The sequence below is a fragment of the Cariama cristata genome, unplaced genomic scaffold, assembly GCF_000690535.1.
Source record: "Cariama cristata isolate BGI_N322 unplaced genomic scaffold, ASM69053v1 scaffold3502, whole genome shotgun sequence".
Classification (NCBI taxonomy): domain Eukaryota; kingdom Metazoa; phylum Chordata; class Aves; order Cariamiformes; family Cariamidae; genus Cariama; species Cariama cristata.
The window spans coordinates 57,754-77,916 of NW_009603092.1; the positions used below are offsets into that span (position 1 = coordinate 57,754).

General features: G+C 38.4%; 1 protein-coding gene across 2 annotated transcripts in view; it reads right to left on the reverse strand.

The window, feature by feature from the left end:
• The window catches only part of CCNY (cyclin Y), a 48,347-nt gene extending 31,907 nt beyond the window's left edge, over nt 1-16,440 (reverse strand). Inside the window, exons 1-3 of one of the 2 annotated variants that reach the window (XM_009695033.1) lie at nt 16,372-16,438; nt 10,519-10,557; nt 6,809-6,831 (exon numbers count right to left, since the gene is read on the reverse strand). In XM_009695033.1, coding sequence (XP_009693335.1) covers nt 6,809-6,831; nt 10,519-10,557; nt 16,372-16,438 — 129 coding nt within the window. Of the gene's footprint in view, nt 1-6,808; nt 6,832-10,518; nt 10,558-16,371 lie in introns of both variants that reach the window. The other variant, XM_009695031.1, reaches the window with a different exon arrangement.
• Between the last annotated feature and the right edge of the window lie 3,723 nt (nt 16,441-20,163).

Consider the following 20,163-nt stretch of genomic DNA (forward strand, 5'->3'; position numbering starts at 1 on the left):
CCTGGAGAAAAGAGAATTTAAAAAAAAAAAACAACAAACCAACCAAACAAACCCAAACAAGCCCTAACAAAATAAAGTAGGGGAAAGAGATCTTTACAGTAAAACTACTAAAACCTCTAAAAATTAATAGAGAAAATTCAGAAAAACTAATTCATCAAGAATAGATTATTATTAGACAGCAAGAAAATTGGTCAACAGATGTGAAAGTCGATATGCAAATTAAAAAGAAATGTATCTCTTAATAGAAAAAAGTTTTCAACATATTTCAATCCTATTTCTGCACTACCGTAGGAAAACATTGGAAAGCTCAGCCACAAAATTACATTTGACAACACTGCTTATTTCTGAAGATTTTTTTTTGTCAAGAGGGCTTCTCATTCAGCTGTTTAGAGCAGCCAGCACTCCACTGGCCTAAAGAGAATAGTTCCATCATATCAGCTAATAGGGATCACAGTCATTAATGCTCTTTGATTTTATCGTTGCCTATTCTACCTACAGCAGTGAATAACTTGACCAAGAACCTGTGTCAGGAAAGTTAAGACCAGTCAAATTACATGTTTAACTTAGAACAGAATAGGTTTAAAATTCCGTTGGCACATCGACAGGGAAATTTTAATTTGCCTTACAATGAGTGTTGTTTCCAGTGTTTCAGTCGAGACACCAATGTCAATACCATCAGTGGAATCCACAGGCATTTACCAGCTCAGAGCAACTGAGTATCTAGGCTACGGTCCTGTGACTCCTACCTCAGTACATCTTCCCCTGCCTAATTTCCAAAACAGATATTATTACAAGTGCCAGCATTCCATCATCTCTCTAATGTTTCATTTTCCACAGGCAGCAGACTTAGCAGCTTTCATTAGATAGAGAACAGATAGACTCCTGGTAAAAACCTACATGTGTCTGAGTCATCCTTCTATTTTTCCCAGATATGAGTGAAAGAGCATTCAAAGTCTTCTGTTAATTGAAAAAAAAAAAATTTCTGAAGCTGTTACAATTGTAGAAATATTATGTTCAAGTTACTTGAAAGCTCACCAACAAATTCCATCAAGGTGCCTCACTTGACCAATAAACTCATAGGTTGAACTGCTTTTCTTGGAAGTGAAAAAGTTTACTGAGAAAATGAAAATTATCCCCTCTCAAAAATTCTCCAGGAGTTTGGAAAGGTAGTTTGTAATACTTTGGAAGTTCACAATTCACCTGTCTTCCAAGCTATCATGTGTTAAGCAAGTCAACAAACCGAAAATTTAGAAGCACTGGAAGCATTAATGCCATAAAATGTGTTATCCAGCACTGATGTACAGAGCCAGAATTGCTGGAGGACTGGTGATTTATAGCTTTTATTCTACCACAGTTTAGTTCAAATTTCTGGATTAGTCTGTTGAGTACCTTCCACAGGCATGATAAAGGCAAAGCAACTTAAAACCTGCTGAAATTGAGACAGTTTAATGGTTGAAAAAAAGGGAGAGGTACAGACATTTCAGCATCACTTTAAAAAAAAAAAAAGCACATGGAAAGTTTCAATTCTACTTTTTCTGTGTCAACATGTTTTAAAGGTTTAGATAAAATTTAAGATAAATGGACTGGATTCATTCAAGGCAAGCACAAGTAAAAAACAGAAAACAATCCTGTAGCAACACCACTATCAGAGTTAAATTTTCTTATGTAAACAGCACTCTAACATTTGATACATGTCAATAATTAGAGCCACGCACCTCATTTCTGAAACTACCACATCACAGAATTCTCCACGGTTTTCAGCCCACATCACACTTCGTTAGGCTTAGAACTTTTCACACTTCAGAAAAATATGTGGTGTCTCATGCCTCACTTTCTGTTCATAACAACTTGGCAGGAAGGGGTACCTCTCCCAGTCTGAAGAATAAAGCCAACTGTAAACCCACTATCTTGGGTATGTATACACATTTGTGCCATGTGAATAACTAACCTATCGGCAGATCAACATTCCTGGTTTCTACTCTGATATCCAACTGCAGCAATATGGTATGCCAGGTAACAGATTTTCTGCCCTTTCCAAATTACTGGAAAACACTCTCAGTTTCATATTCTAGCTCAACTAAGCTGGAAGACATCTAAAGTCCTGCAGTTCACTCAAACACGCTCTTCTGAACCTCCATAAAATGCTGCACAGGAACCTTCTCCATCCTTGTGAAGGACAAAAGAGGTTACTGAGCATCTCCTCACTATTCAGCACCCTCCTACAAAGAAACCCCCTTCTGTGCCCGTTTCAATGGGATAAATCCACACTCAAAACTGCATAGGAGCTTAATGCCTTCACATTTCAAATCCATCACGGCTGACCACAACAATCTTCCATTAGACAAGCCAGAGAGGCTCTAAGCGAGACAAATCAGAAGAGCTGAGAAAGAATATAGAGCCTTTGAAGAAATTAGCCAAACCCTCTAACATTAACGGGATCTTTCTCAGTTTCTGTTCCACCATTAAGGTTGACACGGGGGAAAGAAAGGACAGGCATAGCTTCTTTTGTAAATCTTCATATGCAAACATGAGAGCGCGCATAGGACACACGTGGAGCCTAGACAGTCTCTGCTATTACAAATAGTTGTAAATTAAAAGCACCTTATTGATATGAAGTGCGATTCACTTTATACGTACTTTAACTTGCATTAGCAATATTTTTGTTCCCAAGCCGAGATTCAGTAGATGTCATGCTTCTCAACTTCAGCAAGACTTCTGACTTCACCTCGCATAAAATTCCCAAAGGGCAAAACAAGGAAAACATGGCAGGTATAAACTGCTTGGAAAACTATATTCTGGTTACCCAGGGATCACTTTCAAATTGGAAGGTCGAAGTAAGGGACATTCCACGGAGGTCTGGTCTACTCAATGTAAAACACTGAGCACTAACTTTGATAACAGAATCAAGGTATTTTTGCAGCTGACGTTACCTTTCAGAGGACTCTTATAAAAAAAGGAAAACATCATACAGGATTTATAGAGTTACCATGTATACAACAGTGTAGAGCACCCTTCCACTCTGCTCAACTGGAATTTTATGTCCAATTTTGACCACTGTGTTTCAAGAAAGGTGAATTGATTTCAGAGTGTCAGGAGGAGAGATCAGCAAGATATATCAGAGGTTTGAAAAACCTGACTTAGAAGGAAAAACAGAAGGACTGGAGAGCTTTTCTCCAGGAACAAAGCAACAATAATGGCCTTAAGTCCCACTGAAGGGAGTTCCAAAGAAGAGAACACTGCTCTCCATGACCATTGTGGATGGGGTAAGAAAGAGCAGGCTTATATTGAACTAGGGAAAATTAAGATTGGACATGAAAGTGTGAGAGGATGTGATGGCAAAAAAAAATAAACCCCAAGCCACCACCTTTTTCTAATAGCAGGGATAGCTTGAGTGACTTGAGCAGTGATAGACTCTCCATCACTGAAAGTTCTAAAGAAGAGGTAAAACAAACATATACCATGAATAGTGTAGACGCAGGATTCTGCTCTTAGGCAAGAAACCAGAGTGAACAACCTCCTGAGATGTATTCTGGACCAATTTTCTATCATTTCATGATAGATTTGTCTCTCCATTTTGGTGGAGAGGATTTGTAGCGCTTTACTCTAGAAGCAGTTGTTATTTTTCTCATTTCAATCAAAGGCGCTCATTAAGAAATGCTGATATTATGGGTTACAATGAATACATAATAGCTGTTTTGTGGAAGTTCTTTCTTACAGGAAAAGATGTATAACGGAAAAAATTGCTTTACAACTTGCCAAGCTTTTACATGTGTTACAGAACAAGTTCTAAGAGATCAAGATTCAATGTACTTCCATTAATGCCAGGTGTTTCTAGCTCTTAAAACCAGCAGTTTTTCCCTCTTGCACAGTTAGTACTAAGGAAATATCACTGCTTTATTTTTCTTCCAGTTTCATCCTGAAACTTTTCAACTTTCCAAATCATGTTTGTTTTAAGACGTTTGAACAATAGGATTTACTTGAAGTTTACATAAAATACATCTTATCAGAAATATAATGGTTTCGTTTGCCATCAGAATCATACAAGCTCTGCAGAACTGCTTCTATGTACCTACTATGAAAGGAATCACAACAAATTCTTAACATTCAAAATAAGAATACACAAAAGGACTAATTTCTCTCAGCCTTCATTTCAGCATCACTCGGAAATTAAACCTCTATTTGTGGAGAAAGGGGAAGTGTTACTATTTCTTTTGTTAAAACATTCATTTCAGGGTGTTTCTGGGTAGAAACATCTAACAGACAGGTGCATACTGACCAAAACCCACACTCAGAATTGACCAGAATGGGCACCAGCCAGCTCTGTCCTGGCAGCTCTTTAGCAACACTAGTATGGCACCCTGCCCTGATGCTCAGCAGGATTTGTTCATTTGGGTGCAACACTTCCCTAATGAAGCTATACAGCTTCTGTACCAGAGCTGGCCTTCAGCCAGCTTCCAGTTCAGCAGAGGAGCTTCAGCCTTTTTCAGTGTTCTTTTGCATCTGTCCATCAAAAGACAATTTGCAGTTCCTGTCCTAAATAATGATAGTACTGTCTCTTCTTCCATCAAACCAGGTGTAAGTTACTGCATGATTTTAAAAGGTACTATTAAACAGTACTTTCCCCCATGGAAAAATTGAGGCATGCTTGCACCCATCTGTGGACACATGCCCGTTAACTTCCAGGCAGTAGAGGCTGGCCAAAATGCTAATAGGCAAAACTGGCATGCAGAAGTACACATGAAGCCAAACTACAACAGCAAGCAAAAATACCAGGACTGCTTCTGACTTGGAAAAGGGAGGTTCCTATCTTGGGGATCTTCTATTGCTTCAGGACATGATTTAGTTCTGACATTTTTCACAGAAGAAACATGATTTTACAGGTCAACAAAGTGCTTCCAAAATCAAGCAAACCATGCAACACAATTCTCTGCATAGCTCTGCAAAGCTCTACATTCATTTTCATCTTCCATAATTTGATACTACAGCACAATTCTCTACACTTAGTGGCTAGATATGGGTATATTCACCTGAACAAAAGCTACAGCAAACTGCACCATTGTATGCTTACCCTTCTTTGCCAACATCTACCACAAAAAAGAGATCTAGTCCAACCACTCTTAATATCCATTGTACCTCATCGGTCAACAACATGATTCAACCTTGTCCTCAGCTGATTGGTTTCACCATCATTTGATAATGTCCAAAACTGATGCGCTAGACTAGATCTGTACTTGCAAGTTTTTTGCTCTCAAAGCTTGCCCTTACTCATGTCAACTATAGAAAATGACATCAGCGTACCAGTGAGCTCTTGAGGGGCTCAGCTACCATTAGTAAGCTCTTCTGCAGCACACACAGGTCCTATTTAACTGCTGATAAAGCGCCCTGCTTTACAAATATGAAAGATTAAATATTTTTTTGAACACTAAAAGCACCTCAAAGGCTTATATTTACATAGCGTATAATTGCTAGTGTTGTGCAATTTGACCAGAGGAACTTTACTAGGCTCCCAGCACACAAGTATTGTATAGCAACCTTGTAAAAGAACTCTCGGGTGTGTTCTCATTCTACCTTAAAAGTTATTTTTTGTTCCTCCTCCTACAAAAGTTTGTCATTTCATATAACTTACTGCCTTGAGGCTGACAGGAGAGGTAAAATTCTTCACCCCAGAAGACAGGCAAAGAAGTAAGGGGCTGAAAGATATTAGAAAAAAAACATTTCAAACAGTAAGTTTAGGTAAGCCATTAAAGAAAGCCTGTTCATTCTAACTTATTGGAAGCCTGAAAAAGCATCTTAAACAGCATATGTTAGGAATGGCATTAGTATAGGGAATCTGCTAGATGGGCCAGATAGCCTATAAAGGCCCCCTCTAGACCTGTTTTTTCATGATCTTGCAATGGAGAGGAGCAAAGACCACATTAAGCAATCTCTATGAGAGCTTCAAGAGCGCCTGAGAAGCCTCTAATCTATCTTCCAGTTCATCTTGTTCTTCTTTTTGAATAAGGAATGTTAATTAAAATGCCTTAAGGAATCTGGACAGCAATTATAAACCTACAATAGGCAGCCTCAGGCAGTACACTTAAAAACAACATTTCACATTTTATGTTGTGCTTTGCATTTTTCATGGATTAAACGACTTTTCAGACTATGTTCCCATTTTCAGCATGTATCTTATTTACTTATAATCACTAGCTGAAAGTGTTTCATTACCACTCATATGCCTAGGAGTTTTACAACAGGGAAGCAGAACAGCCTCTTTATCCAATCTGACAAGAAAATTTGAGGGCTACACAGCAGCAAATACCATACATCACTTCAAGCATGCAAAAAGGCTCACAGAAATTGCTTGTGCCACACCATGTACAGCAAAGGACATCTCTGTTCTCCACTCGTCCCCATCAGCAGGACTGGGAAGACGCTTCCCCTGATGTGAATCACTACAGGGTCACGTACAGGGCCCAGGGTTCTGACACAAATGATGCCCAGGAACTTTTCCCCAGGATGCTGAAAAAATTTTGGTCCACGCACAGATTTCAGTTTTTCTACTTGGAATGATAAAAATAGTAATAGTCTGCTGCGATATGGACATCCATTTGCCATGTAGCAGACAGTGGAAGCCATGTCCTAAATAAGCCCTAAATAAGCCCTAAATAAGACGATGCTGAAAGGAAGCTATTGCTACAAGGCTGATGAAGTGTCTCCAGAATAAATAAAAAAAAAGTGGAAGAGAGATATTACTTCCCTTTATCTTCCTTCCCTTTTCCTTCCCTTTATCTTCCTTCAGAAATATTCCATTATGCAAAAAATATACCTTATTTTTACTGGATATTACTGCTCATGAACACAGATTCAACTTTAGGAGCGTATCTTGTCAAGAAGAGAAGAAAGTACTTTGGCAAACAGAGCCAAAACAGAACTATTTTCATCTTGTCTGAAAGGGAAAATTTCTAGAAAAAACTTGATGGAGAAAACAACTTTTCCCTCCCCAGCTCTGCTCCCTTCCTCTGCAAAAAAATAATCACCCGGTACAAAGAACTAGCTACTGCAAACAATAATAAAAAATTCACTCTTTCTTCACCCCCCCCCAACCCCATAAAACATGTCTTCCTGTTTGCTTTCCTTGCACAGGCAGAGATATTGACGCAATCTCTCCTCTCTGAAGAAGGAAACGCCTCTATCTCAGTCTGCATCTTTATCCCCCTCAGCAGCTTGACTAAGCAGATTAAAAGAAAAGACAAGTGCACACTGAAGCAGCATTAAAGCCATAACAAAAAAAAACTGTCAGTTAAACGGGAAGGGGAAGTAGAGTCTGCTGCAACTACTTAAGAAATTAAAATAGGCTGGAAGAAAGCAAACACACCACGTACACTGTAGGTAGGTAACTTCCAGCACCAACAAGGATGCAAAGGATCCAGCACCATTCCCAACCTGTCGTCTGTCTCCCTGGGCTCTGTGGGAAGACTGAGAGATGATGGCTTCTCGATAGCACCCTGTCACCCCCTACTTTCATTCCTTCCTCCCTTGCCTTCCTCACCTCCCAAAAAAAGGAACAGCTGCTGACTTCTTCCATCATGCCTACTGACAAGGTGAATCTGAAATGTGGCAACTGCCAGCCCTTGATAAAGTGCAATAAATCAAAGCAGGAATCCATTATTTTTATTTGGGATAAAGGAAATTATTCAGCCAATTAAAATATTCTACAAAGAAAAGCAAGCAAGAAAGGGAAAGAACAATGGTGTGATCATACTGACCAACTACATTCTCAAATGATGCAGAGTCAATATTAATTATTTTTTTCATAGGTAACATTTTGAAACTATTCGTATAAACTACTAAGTTTTTCTTGATACTTCTCTTGCTAGCCAGCCACCTCGATCACTTGGGAGATGTTCAACTCTGCCTGCAAAATAATGAATAAGATACTCCACAAAAGGATAAAAATATTTTGTTGCACATCTTGGTTATTTGTCACAAAAAGAGAGTAAGTATAAAAGACTTGTAAAAGAAAAAAAAAATAAAAGATGACGTTATGGAAAAACCACAAAAGAGAAGAGTGCTGCATTATGGCAAGGAGTTCTTTTAAAAAGAAGACAAAACAACACTCCAAAATTTATGTCCTCTGGCTTGTTTCCTCCAGAGCAGATGTGGAGACCCAGCACTTCACAAAAACAGGGAAACAGATGAGTAGCAGTAGCTCCTGTTAGAAACGCACTTAGAGCACACTGAAAAATGATGGAAAGGGGCTGATCAGCCAACAGGGTATACCATAAATTCGCTTGTCATGTAAAGACCACCCATCATTTGTCACATACAATTGTTAACTCTTAACTATCTCCTCAAACCTCTTCAAACAAGGCAGTCTAGGAAAATTATGATGGCTCCCTGCAGTCTACAAAACTAAACACAGTTGCCAGTTAAAGGCCACCGCAACCACTTCAAAAATGATCACCAGTTTGTGCGTCAGCTTTAGCAGATTGAATATTTAGGAGGTGCTAAATGAATACTCACAGGTGTGCTGAAGTAACAACTTGAATATCACAGGCCACATTTGAAAATGTAGCTTATCTATAAGTATTGACTAAAAAACTTCACTGACTTGTAAGGACACACACAGAGAAAGCCATGGTAAGGACTTCAGTTTGCGAAAGGTTATTTTTAGCTTTGCAATTCAGAAGAAGTACTTTATAAGTACAAAGAAGTCAGACTTAAGGGAGCAGTAGACCAGACTACTGAGGGAAGTTTACATTGCTGCAACCTTAGCCAATGCTTTGAACGATATTTGACAAAAAAACCCAAGAAATTCTGATGAGGTATAGTGCTTAGGGTATCAACTGCATAAGCACCTACATTGAGCTACCAACACCACAACTCCTCAGTGACATAATCACCCTTCCCTTTTCTGCAACAAGTTCAGCATTGCCTAAAAATATTTTATACCAGGGTTTGCAACAGTGTGCTTCCAGCAGCATTTGTAGTAGTCATCTTTGTTCAATCTGCTAGAGGAATCCGCTTGCAGTCGGCCTTAATGCAGAACACATCTTTTACATGACATGAAATGATTCAGGACACGTGAGAATTTAACCCATGACACAAGGTGGACTGTCACAGAAACGCAGTTAATACCTTGCTTTGCAGTGTCTAAATATTCTTTTTTTTGCACTGAACCCTCCAAGCTTGAGGCTAAAAAGCATGCTGGAAGTTACTGAGTACACATTATTAAGTTTACAGGAACCCAGTGCACTAGCTTTACAAGTAATTTTATAACAATACAATTGCACTGCAAACCACCCTCACATGCACTGTAAACAATGGAAATGTTTTACAGGGGAACTGAAGGTGAGAACCACCAAGAGTATCTGCTAACCTGGTGGAGCCAACTTTAAGGCTTTTATAAGCCTCACAGTACCTCATGACTTCTCAAAGTCTCAACCCCCCGGGAAATTGAAAATCTCAGCTTGTTTTTGAAGCGAGGCAGTAGTTTCAGAAACACTCAGCACAAACCAGTTCTGCCAACAAATAAAGCAGTTTGCCTTCTCACCCCACTCAGCGCCTCATTCCTGCCTCTGTGTCTCTCTCCCTTTCTGCAGGTGCAAGCCCTGAAGCGAATCACATTCAGGAGCAGATCCATCTTAGCTTTTAACCCTGCTGAATCTACCTGCAATCATGCCCCAGTCCAGTTTACCTGGAGCTGCACAAAGGGATGCAGAGGCTATAAACCGCATCTGTTTCTTTCAGTTACTGCAGTGGCTTAAAAATGATTCATGAAATGATGGCCTATATTTCCAGATACAGAAAAGTTTGAGAACTTCTCCCCATTTCATTTCACCCTAAAACCAATTACCTTTTGGGAGACAATTAGTTCTTTCCCTCTTCAATTCTACTGGGGCATGACTCCAGATATTTCAGCACAAGGCTTAACCTGCTGGGAAACACATTGGTTCCAGGTGCTTCAGTAGTACAAACAACACTAACTGGGGCAAAGAGCCTGGTCCTGTACCCAAAGCAGGCTACAGCGGATTTGCTCTCAGCTTCACCAAGAATTTGATTCAAACAGAAGAGAACTGAAAAATGCCTGGGGTACACAAGAGTTTCAAAACCCCATCTTCATACTCAGCATGTATACACGTGAATTCACATTTACATTGCATTAACACTGGTCAGGCACTTCAGAACTTCTGTGTAAATATCAAATGCTGCAGCTCTCTGCCAAAGCAAACTTGCAAACAAATGTAATTTCAAGTTTTGAGAGTTTTTGTAATAATTTTTAAAATCATACTAATGTGTGCAACTCTTTGTCCCAGGTACCAGTTACCTATGTACACTGGTTGTGAGCATGATACTGTCTTCAACAGATCCATTCCACTAACTCAATAGCCAACACCTATACTTCTGGATCCTGATGCAGAATAGACATTTGAAGCATCAGCATCCTCTCACCAATATGGAAGTCATGTGTGATAACTCTTATTTACTGTATAATATAGACAACAAGGAGAAAGCTGCATAGCGAGGCATTTTCACTTACGTGGTTTATATAGAGACTCTTGCGTTTTTCTCTCACTGCAAAAACACAAAATATGATAGAAATATTACATGACTATTTTTCCTGATTAGGCTTCTTATACACCATTTATAATAAAAAGAACAGGAGGCTATCTATGTGCAACATTATAATTGCTTTTGCACTAACCAAGTATATTTATATCAAACACAGAAGGAACATGTATCTGTAGGCATAAAGGCATTTATGCTCACTAGTGTGGTGATGGATTAAAATTCTCATCCATTTGGGTACTTCACCAGGCGCTGGTCCGCATGGGAAAGTTAATATGCAGTAAGCTACAGTCCAAGTTAGCAATGGATTAGCTATCCTTCACCAGTTCTCAGTGTGGGTACTCCTGAGCCACCAGTGCCTTCGTGCAAGGTATCCTGCTGCAAAGTAGCCTACACTACCTTGCAGGTATGAAAGCATCTAAACAGCTACACCATGGAGTTAGCAAATTCTCATCATAGCTTACTGTGCACTAACTCCCATAGAGGAGCCTTGAAACCAGATACATTACACCACTGCCTTCTATAATGATCAGGTGCAAGCCTGAAACTGTCACCATGTCAGATACAACAATAAAAATATATTACTCTGGTGAATATGAATGAGTCACCACAAGCAAGGGTTGCAAGTCAAAGCCACAATTAGCCAAAATATTCAGAAAATAAACAGCAACAACAAAGGACATAGATGTACAGAGTCTTAATTGTCAGGCAAATGCTTATTACAGCCGATTAATTATACTCTATTTAATTTTTTTAAAGCACCTTCCCAATTAACTCACCCCAAATAGAGCCTGTGGAGCTCTGTTCCAGTGAAAATACCACAGCATTTAGGATACAAGTCTGGAGGCAACTTAACACATAAATCATACTGCAGGATTAAAATAATAATGGTTTCATGCTGTAGGTGGTTAAATGCACTCTGGTGCACCATGATTTGAAAGCTATGCAACCCAATGCGCTTAGCAAAATAAGAGTGTTCATAATGGTGGGATAGCCTGTCCATTCCCTGTTGGATGAGAAGCCATTTTTTGTGATTTTTTTTTTTTTTTATAAGCAAGCAATCTCACATAAACAAGGCTGGATGTGTGAATACTGTGAAATAATTGTGTTTAATGCAAACAGAAAATGAAAAGAAAATAAGAAAAAACTTTTAAAAATCCTTACATAATTTTCCTCCCAGGGAGCAGAAAGGAGAATCACACATGACAGATGTTAGCCATGTCACTTAGTACATGCTCAGATCCACAATTATGGACATTGTATAAGAAACAGAATTAAACACAAACAGCAGGAAAATTCTGATGATCCAGTAAATAGTTAAACTGCTTGAAATCCTGCTAAAACACTGCACTACACTTAAGTTCCACACACTGCATTTATCACCAGCAAGGGACATAAGTACTCTAAAGGGAAACAACAAAATGGTGGTAGATACTCACTTCTAAGAACAGTCAAAGTATTTGTCTACTATTGCATATTACAATGTACAGGCAGTAAACAATTCTGCTGAACGTAAATCTAATAGAGCAGATTGCTGAAAATTAACACCTAGTAACTGAGAAATTTTGAACACAGCTAAGTGTTTTAACACTGTTTTAACAGTGTTTTAATCACAATTTTACTGCATACGAAGTTCTTAGGGACAAAATCCTATAAAGATAGCTTGCACATACACTCCAAATTCCATTTTAATCACCTTTTTTCCCCTACTGTAGTTTTTCTCTTCTGTATTTTCCCTTGTATCCATTATTCAATTCCCCAAGTACAATCATCCAAGATGATACCAAAGCAAGAATACCACTTACAGCTCATTCCCATTTGCTATCTCCGATCTCCAGAAGAATATATTAATGTATTTATACACACCCCTCACTGCTCCCTGCACAAGCACTGCTTGTGCTGCATGTTCTTCTAAGTACCACTTTGACGTCCTTTCCCTTATTTTCCCCATATTAACAGAAATTCAATTAGCCTGGATTCTCAAGTGAGGGACTACAAGACGGCAGCTGTGCTTTTGTGCTTCTGGCTCACTCTGCCATAGTACAAGGCTCAAGTCTTTCCAGAACATATGTCGATGGGGTATAGCTGAAATCCAGTTTGTCACAACCGCTCACTTTCGTGATCGCAACTCTCCCTTTAAACAAGGGAAAGACAATTATTGCACAAGGCAAAAGGCCACTTCTGTCAAGCTAAAATGACTGTAAAGAGGTAATTCCGTCACTTGGCTTCAGGCAGCTTAAAAATGCTTTGCACCCCTCACACAGCACAGTATGGTCTTCAGCAGACCAGACCATAGTATTATAATTAACTGTCATTCTGTAGCATAGACTCTTAAATGCAATGCCAGGCCTTTGGCTTTCAACCACGAGGTTTTGATGAAATGAAGCTGAACAGATTCAGAGTCAGTTTAAACAATTAAACTTCTACTTTCTTTCTAACATTTTAAAACTTGAAAGTTGGAATGGAGCTCTTCAAGTGGAGAGTGAGATGCTGCCAAATTGTCTTAGTTTTCCCCATTTTAAGGTCAATGACCTGTTACTATTTCCACAGGCACTTTCAACTGTTATTGCTGAACTTCTGCAATAGCAGGAAAACATATTATCTTGAAATAAAAGGGAGTGAGGAAATACAGACACATATATATGTGTACATACATGTACGCCTATGTGTACATGTATGTACGTATTTCTCATTGAGCTGTAATAGAAACTTTCTTTGTGCAGTTTCTATAGGCTATCTTAATGTTACCCATATTAGAATCAAAGACAAAATCCTTGAGGTTTACATCAATAAAAATGTCTCACATTTTGGGAGTTTGTAAATCATTTCTTTTTGTTTTATTCAAGACAGGAGACTGATCCTAGTTAACATTAAAGAGCAAGTGCAGCTTACTTCACTTCTATCCACTATATAAACAGAATTTCAACATCCTCTTTGTCTGAAGCCCACTGTTGCACTGATACCACAAAATTTAGCCAGTACATCGAACATGTAAAGCCTAATGTAAGTTAGGAGAGGTGGACAGCCATAACCCACTTACAGAAGAGACCACTACCAGCACCCTAAAATAGCAACCGTTGCCCTCTTGCTGTTATAAGGAAAGGAAGTTACATTATTGGAGTGCTAAGGTTTGGAAACCCCGGTTTAGCCACAACCACACACAAAATAGTGCATGGCTTTTTGGTCACCTAGACCATGCTGCTTACAGGCCAAACTCAGCAAACAAGGGAGAAGTTGCATAAAGCACTCATAGAAGTTAAAGACATAACAGGTGATACTCTTTACTAGCTCCCTAAACAGGGAGAATCACTCATGTAAGATTCAGTGCCTAGAAAATTCCCACAAAGAGCTGGAAACATTTAGAAAAGCTACTTTAGTTAGGAATCAAATTAATATTTATTGTGTCTTCAACTTCTCTGCAGATTCATTGAACTCTCACGTAATTAAGGATGCATTCGGGCTACTGGCTAAGAGGGACAGGACACATTTAGCTGCTTAGCATGGTGTCCAAGCTTCACAGTACAACAGGAAATTCAGACAACATAATATCCAGAGATGCCACATCCTGGGTCGTTGTATTTGGGGTAGTCAGTTTGTTGCTCTTCACTCACACATTGATCACAAGCAGCTGAAGCACAGCTCTTGTCCCAAGACCCTACTACAAGATTACCAGCGAAGCCGAAAGAGTACAGGGCTACTATAAAGTCAAACACGGAACTGCCTGAAGATAATGCTCCAAGTCACTCTAGCATGTAGTGATGGACTTGGCCATTTTCCACTGTACAAATGTGAAGTACACTCAAGAGTCACAGCCAGATCCTGGATGAAACCTTGAGTCCTGATGCCCCTCAACTCTCCAATATGTGTATTTTAAACATCTGCAGGTCTCATCTACAGAAATATTTTCACTTACAGTCAACAGGAAGGTTTGCCAGCCCAATACTACGTAAGTAACAAAGAGAGGTAGTTACATGCCCAAGTTGAGTGTTTTCAACATTGCTAGTTCAGCTCTCGCCTTCTACATTGTCTTAAGAAGTCTTGGGGGTCCCCTAGACTCCAGCGCAGGCTGTCAGAATACAACCCTACCCTAAAAAACCCTTATATTTTCCTCTTAACAAGCATTTTATTGCATTTTGGTGTTAGACAACAACCTTGAATAGTGTGATAACTCTTATAGCTCACTTTGTTCCACAAGGGGCCCAAAGTACAGCCAGGCAAAATGCTAACTACTGTGAGTTGTCCCACCAGAACAGGATGGTTCTTGGCAATACATCAACAGATAAATGTTTGCAGAATCTTTCTTCTTTTGTACAAGCAAAACAGCCTTTGGATTTTTTTCCAACATGATCAAGGATAGCTGAACAGATCTTACACTCCTGTTGATAACATTTCTATATTGTTTCACTGAACTCATTGTTCTCACTCAAAAATATGTTCTTCATAATACTTAAACTAGAACAAAGTTTCATAGACCAACTCCAGCATGGGTGTAAACTGTCATTTTCAAAAATGCTTATAGTTAACTCCATCCTGCAATAAATTAAATACTATTACTACAAGTAAGAAAAATCATCATGTCTGGTCAAAATTTCAGTTGCTGGACTTGGGATTTCTTTTTTTTTTGTCCTTTCTTTCAGCAAGCTGTAACAAGAAACAGGTAGCATCCATATAGGATTATACAGTCTCAAAACACTGTAAAATAGACATCAATCTTCATAATACAGTGTACTATGGAAATATTATCATATTCACTTTACAGACTACCAAACCAGATTAGAATGGTAAATCACATCCAAAACCACATAAGGTATTGACAGAATCAGGGCTGAATTCAGAAGGACAATCTGAAAAGCAAAAGAGGTACTCACATAATCAACTCTTCAATTAGGGCCTAAATGTATGTCCTCTTTGTTCTACTCATGCTCAAAAAATTAGCAAAAAATATACAGTAAGTGAAAACTACATTATTTTTAAGTGATGTGTTTGACACTGCAATTTACTATGTAAATCAAATACAGCATTTATAGGCAGCAGAAAGAAGGACAAAGAATTCATACTGAACGGTCAGAATTACAATGTAGAAACTGCTTTGAAAGTCTTGGTAGAGAACAATGTGTTTTGCATCAATTATTCATCTACTTCTAAAACAACGTCATACATGTCCAACAGGGAATGAAAGAGCCACAATAAATGGCTTCTACTCTACTAACTCTATCAAGAGGTTTGCTTAACAGAAGTAATTCCAGAGAGATCATTTTGTCTATGGATAAAAAAACCCAAACCTCCAGACAAATACATGATTATACCAAATCCATAATGAGAGAAGAAGAGTGAATGTTTGGGCAGGATGGGGGTTGTTTTGTTATTAAAATCTAGTACTGAGCTCATTTACAGTATTAGCTACATCAGAGGAAACTCTGGACTGCCTTCTTTTCTAATGTAAACTGGTATTTTCTCAAGAAAGTACTCCCCACACATTTCCCAAAAGTTGGCCTAATGTAACAAACAGTTACACAGAAAATTCTGGATTTAGGGAAAATATTTTAAAAATACGATTATATTAGGCTTTATCCATATTTGTAGTTCTGATACAACGACTACTTGGAACTTACAATTTCAGCACATGACAGGACTCAAACTTGTAGCTTCTACTATTAGTCTGACAAAATAGTTAACTAAAGGTCTGATTTCTTTAAACTCTAACAAGATGCCTCTAAACGCCTCTTTTTTTTGAGAGGGGAATTATATACTACATGCATTCTAATAAAGGGTTTAGAGATAACTGCAACAGCAAATACTGTAATAAATTCAGTAACCTACCATCTGTCTGCGATTTACTCAGAAATATCGTACTGGCCCGTGGATGATCTGATGGGTTGAATTCCATGTTCAAATCTGGAAAGAAAGAAAGAATAGCACAGAAACATTTATGATTATCTAATGGCATACACAGATTTTCTCATTCTTTTTAATAAGACCAAGTTTACATGTTTAAGCAGCTATTGCAAAATAAAATCCATTGAGGCCCACATTTTATCCTTCTTCACACAAGTGGTTCTTTTTGGCATGCAAATCATTTGCATCAACACAGCTTTGGGATTAGACCTTGGTTCTAAGGGCTGCTTTTGGATTAAAACACACAAAGCAGCTTCAGAAGTTTGTACATAAGAAGTCAGGAATGATCCATTTACCATCATTTTTTTCCCACCATGCCCCAAAGACATTGCTAAGCACAGGAACACAGCTTGTTATATGTAATTATATAAGAATTAAGAATTACTAAACAAATAGGCAACGGTCTGTAGATAGATGGGTTTCCAAGACTATTCGTGATTAAAATAAGTAGTTATTACAGCTGAATGTAAGTAAGTTAAGTCTAGGCCAGAGTGTTTTAAATGGTCAAGATAACAAAAACTTGGAACTTTCCTGATAGTTCACAGATGAACATACTCCTTGCTGTGACAACTTCTTAAAACAAAACCAAACCAAACCAAAACAAAAAAAACAACAAACAAAAAACACCAAAATCAAACCAGTCCTAAACAACATTTACCAGGTTAAAGATTCCAATCTATCGCACCTTATACAAACTTTTATGAATGTTATTTTCCTTATCGAGGTTAAAATCCATTGAATTTACTTGTTCCCAAATTCCACTCCACTACCAATTTGTCAAAATTTATATGCCTGCATCCACTTGAAAGCATGCTACTAAAAAGAACACATCATTTTTTAGCATTTTCTTGCTCTCCCAGTGTGGCTATCTCAATCTTAGTTCTTTTATATTCTCTTGATCTCTAGATACACATTCTCTTGCATTTGATACAGGCATTTATGCAAGACTACATGAGCACCGATATGTTTATTTTCTCTCATTATCCCAGGCTTTCTACATTTCTTTCACTCCCCTCTCATATCTCTGTGAAAGCTGAGCAAAACTGTTGTTTTCCTGCTACTTTCTACATCTTATTTAGACATAGAGGAGAAGAAGAAAAAAATCATCCATTGAGATAGATAGTGCTGGCAAAGCTTATTTTCCATTTCAGGACAGTTCTTCCATTAGGCCGAATTCAAAATGCAACTCATTAAGTAAAGAGTAATCAGCATTTTAAAATGGCAAAATACATTGTCTTTTATCATCCTCTTCATCTTTTATCAAACAGCATAATATATCACCATAAACAAAAAATGCCCCCTTTTTTTTTAACCACTACACATAATTTCTCTATAAATCTTTTAAAATACAGCAATGCAAATTCAGTTAACAAAATAGGACCAGCAACATGAAACTGAATTCAACTTACAATACACTGCCCCTGAACAGATAAGCATTCCTTTCCTTCAGGCCTAGAAAATTATCTGCTTGGGGAGTAATAACAACCCGGTACAGGCTTACAGTCTGCTTGCAAGGCTGAAAAGAAAGGAAAACTAATTGCCACATCTTGCAGTCAAGTTGCAACTATTTAAGATTCCTGTGTTATAAAAGGCCATTATGCAGAACCAGTAAACCAATAGAGGACTTAAAAGTCTTTCTGAAAAATAGCATGAACTATACCAAAAAGCATTGTCTCTTAGATAAACTGTTATTCTTCCGACAGGAGCTGAAAGAAGGCCAGCAAAATCCAATCTCAGCAGCTGCAGAGGCCAGACCAGGGATTCTGAACCATCGCAGCAGAGGCAGCTACCCACTGCCAGGCAGTGGACGTGGCTCTTTCCCACCACCCAACCCCACAAAGCACCATACGTCCTCTTCTCTCCGCATCCCTTCTCTTGCATCCTCCCCAGCAACAGCAGCCATCAAACACATCCCTCTGTCTTTCTCAGACTGCCTGCACAAAAATCAGAGGAGGAGAACATGGCTATGGGGAGTGGCAAAACCCATCAGGGCAGGTCACCTAGCACAAGGTGGCCAGAAGAAGGCGAGTGCTGCTGAGAGAGGCTGGCTCCCCACCTCCCTTTGAGGAACAGCACAGGTCTCACAGGCTTGCAGGCAGAAGAAAGGGCTAACTGGTGTGTACCTGCAACTCCAACTCTCCCAGCTCCTCCAGGGAAAAGCACCAGGCAAATCTGAGGATCCCACCAGCCACCATTGCTGCCATACAGGAGCATTAGAATGCATGAAGTTTCACAACATGCAAGTAAGATTTCAGTCTCTGGTTGATCTTAGGTGTCTTAATTTATTGTATACCTTGAAAACAAATGCCATTTTTAAATATGGCAACAAAATCTTACAAATCTGTCACTACAACTGCGTTACAGAAGAAAGAGATCAAATGATGTACAAGTATCTGAAGCTAGTAACTCATCACCAAAAGGCATTATCCATCAAAAGGTCACCTCCATCCTAAAGAAAATAATACATTCATACTGCTTTAGTTTTACCAATAGTTCTTTCTAGTATTTGAAAAGTAGCATGAAAACCAGCCATAATATGAAAGGTTTACCCATTTTGTAATGGAATAGTCAAAGATGGAGAGAGATTTAAATTCACACAAGTAATACTCTACTATTCAAAAGAGAGGAAAATGAGAGTCAGTATTTCAGTTTTCGAAATCCGCACAAAAATTTTCCCCATTGCTAGCAGTCTGCTCTGTGACTCACCATTGCCTTACAAAGGAAAGATTTAAAGAGTGTACTTCTTCCAACAGTTACCTGCACTCCAAAATCAGCTTTTAAGAAAAAGTCACTGTCTCATAGACAGTTTAAATCAAAAATCTTTCACCGTGGAAGTTCTTTCCAGTTAAACAGATGTGGAATATTTTCCTACATCTTTTCATAGTTCAAAGATCATGCTTCCTTTTTTTCAGTACTAAAGGCATGTTAAGTTATGCAAAATATAACTCCTAACCTCTAAACACCTAAACAGTATGATACCCCATGAAAATTTCAGGGGATTTGTCTTCTCAGGATTAGGAACCAAAGGTGTGTGTCTACAAATACGTGTATACATATACATGCATATATGTATATCTATTTAGATGTATATTTAAGTAAAATTTAATTTTTGGTTAGCCAAAGCAAAGTCAGCCTCAGGTACACTTCAGCTAAGAGACTACGTGTCTAACAGAATTCAAACAATTTTGAAGGATTTGGGCAAGACCAAAGTTACAAATGCATGCAAATATACTTATGATTGCATTCTCTTCCTTACTTGGTAGCATGCCAAAATAACAGTTATTATAATGGGCATTCTGATTTATCAAGTAAAAATAAATTCACTCTCTCTCCAAGGGAAAAAAAAAGTAGATTTTGCATATACCTTAATTCAGTACATAACTGTGCAGAAGTTTAAGACAACCCCCAGAAGATCGAAATAAGATTCACCCTGTACACTGTGAGAAACTTAGTTCCTAAAGCCATAGTAGCTGTATTCAAATATGACCATAAAAAGAAGCGAACTGTAAAATAGTTCCATTTCTGACTTGGGCTAAAGCCCAGGCAAGATTTTAAATCTCAAAACAAGGTCTTAAAAGGCATTAGTGAGACCAAAAATACTGAATACAGTTTGCACGTTTTAAAAGGATAAGAATAAAGTTCAGATAAGCGTAGAAGAGAGCTACAAGAATGACTGGAAAAAGGAAACCTAGCAGATGTCTGTAGTTCACATGTACC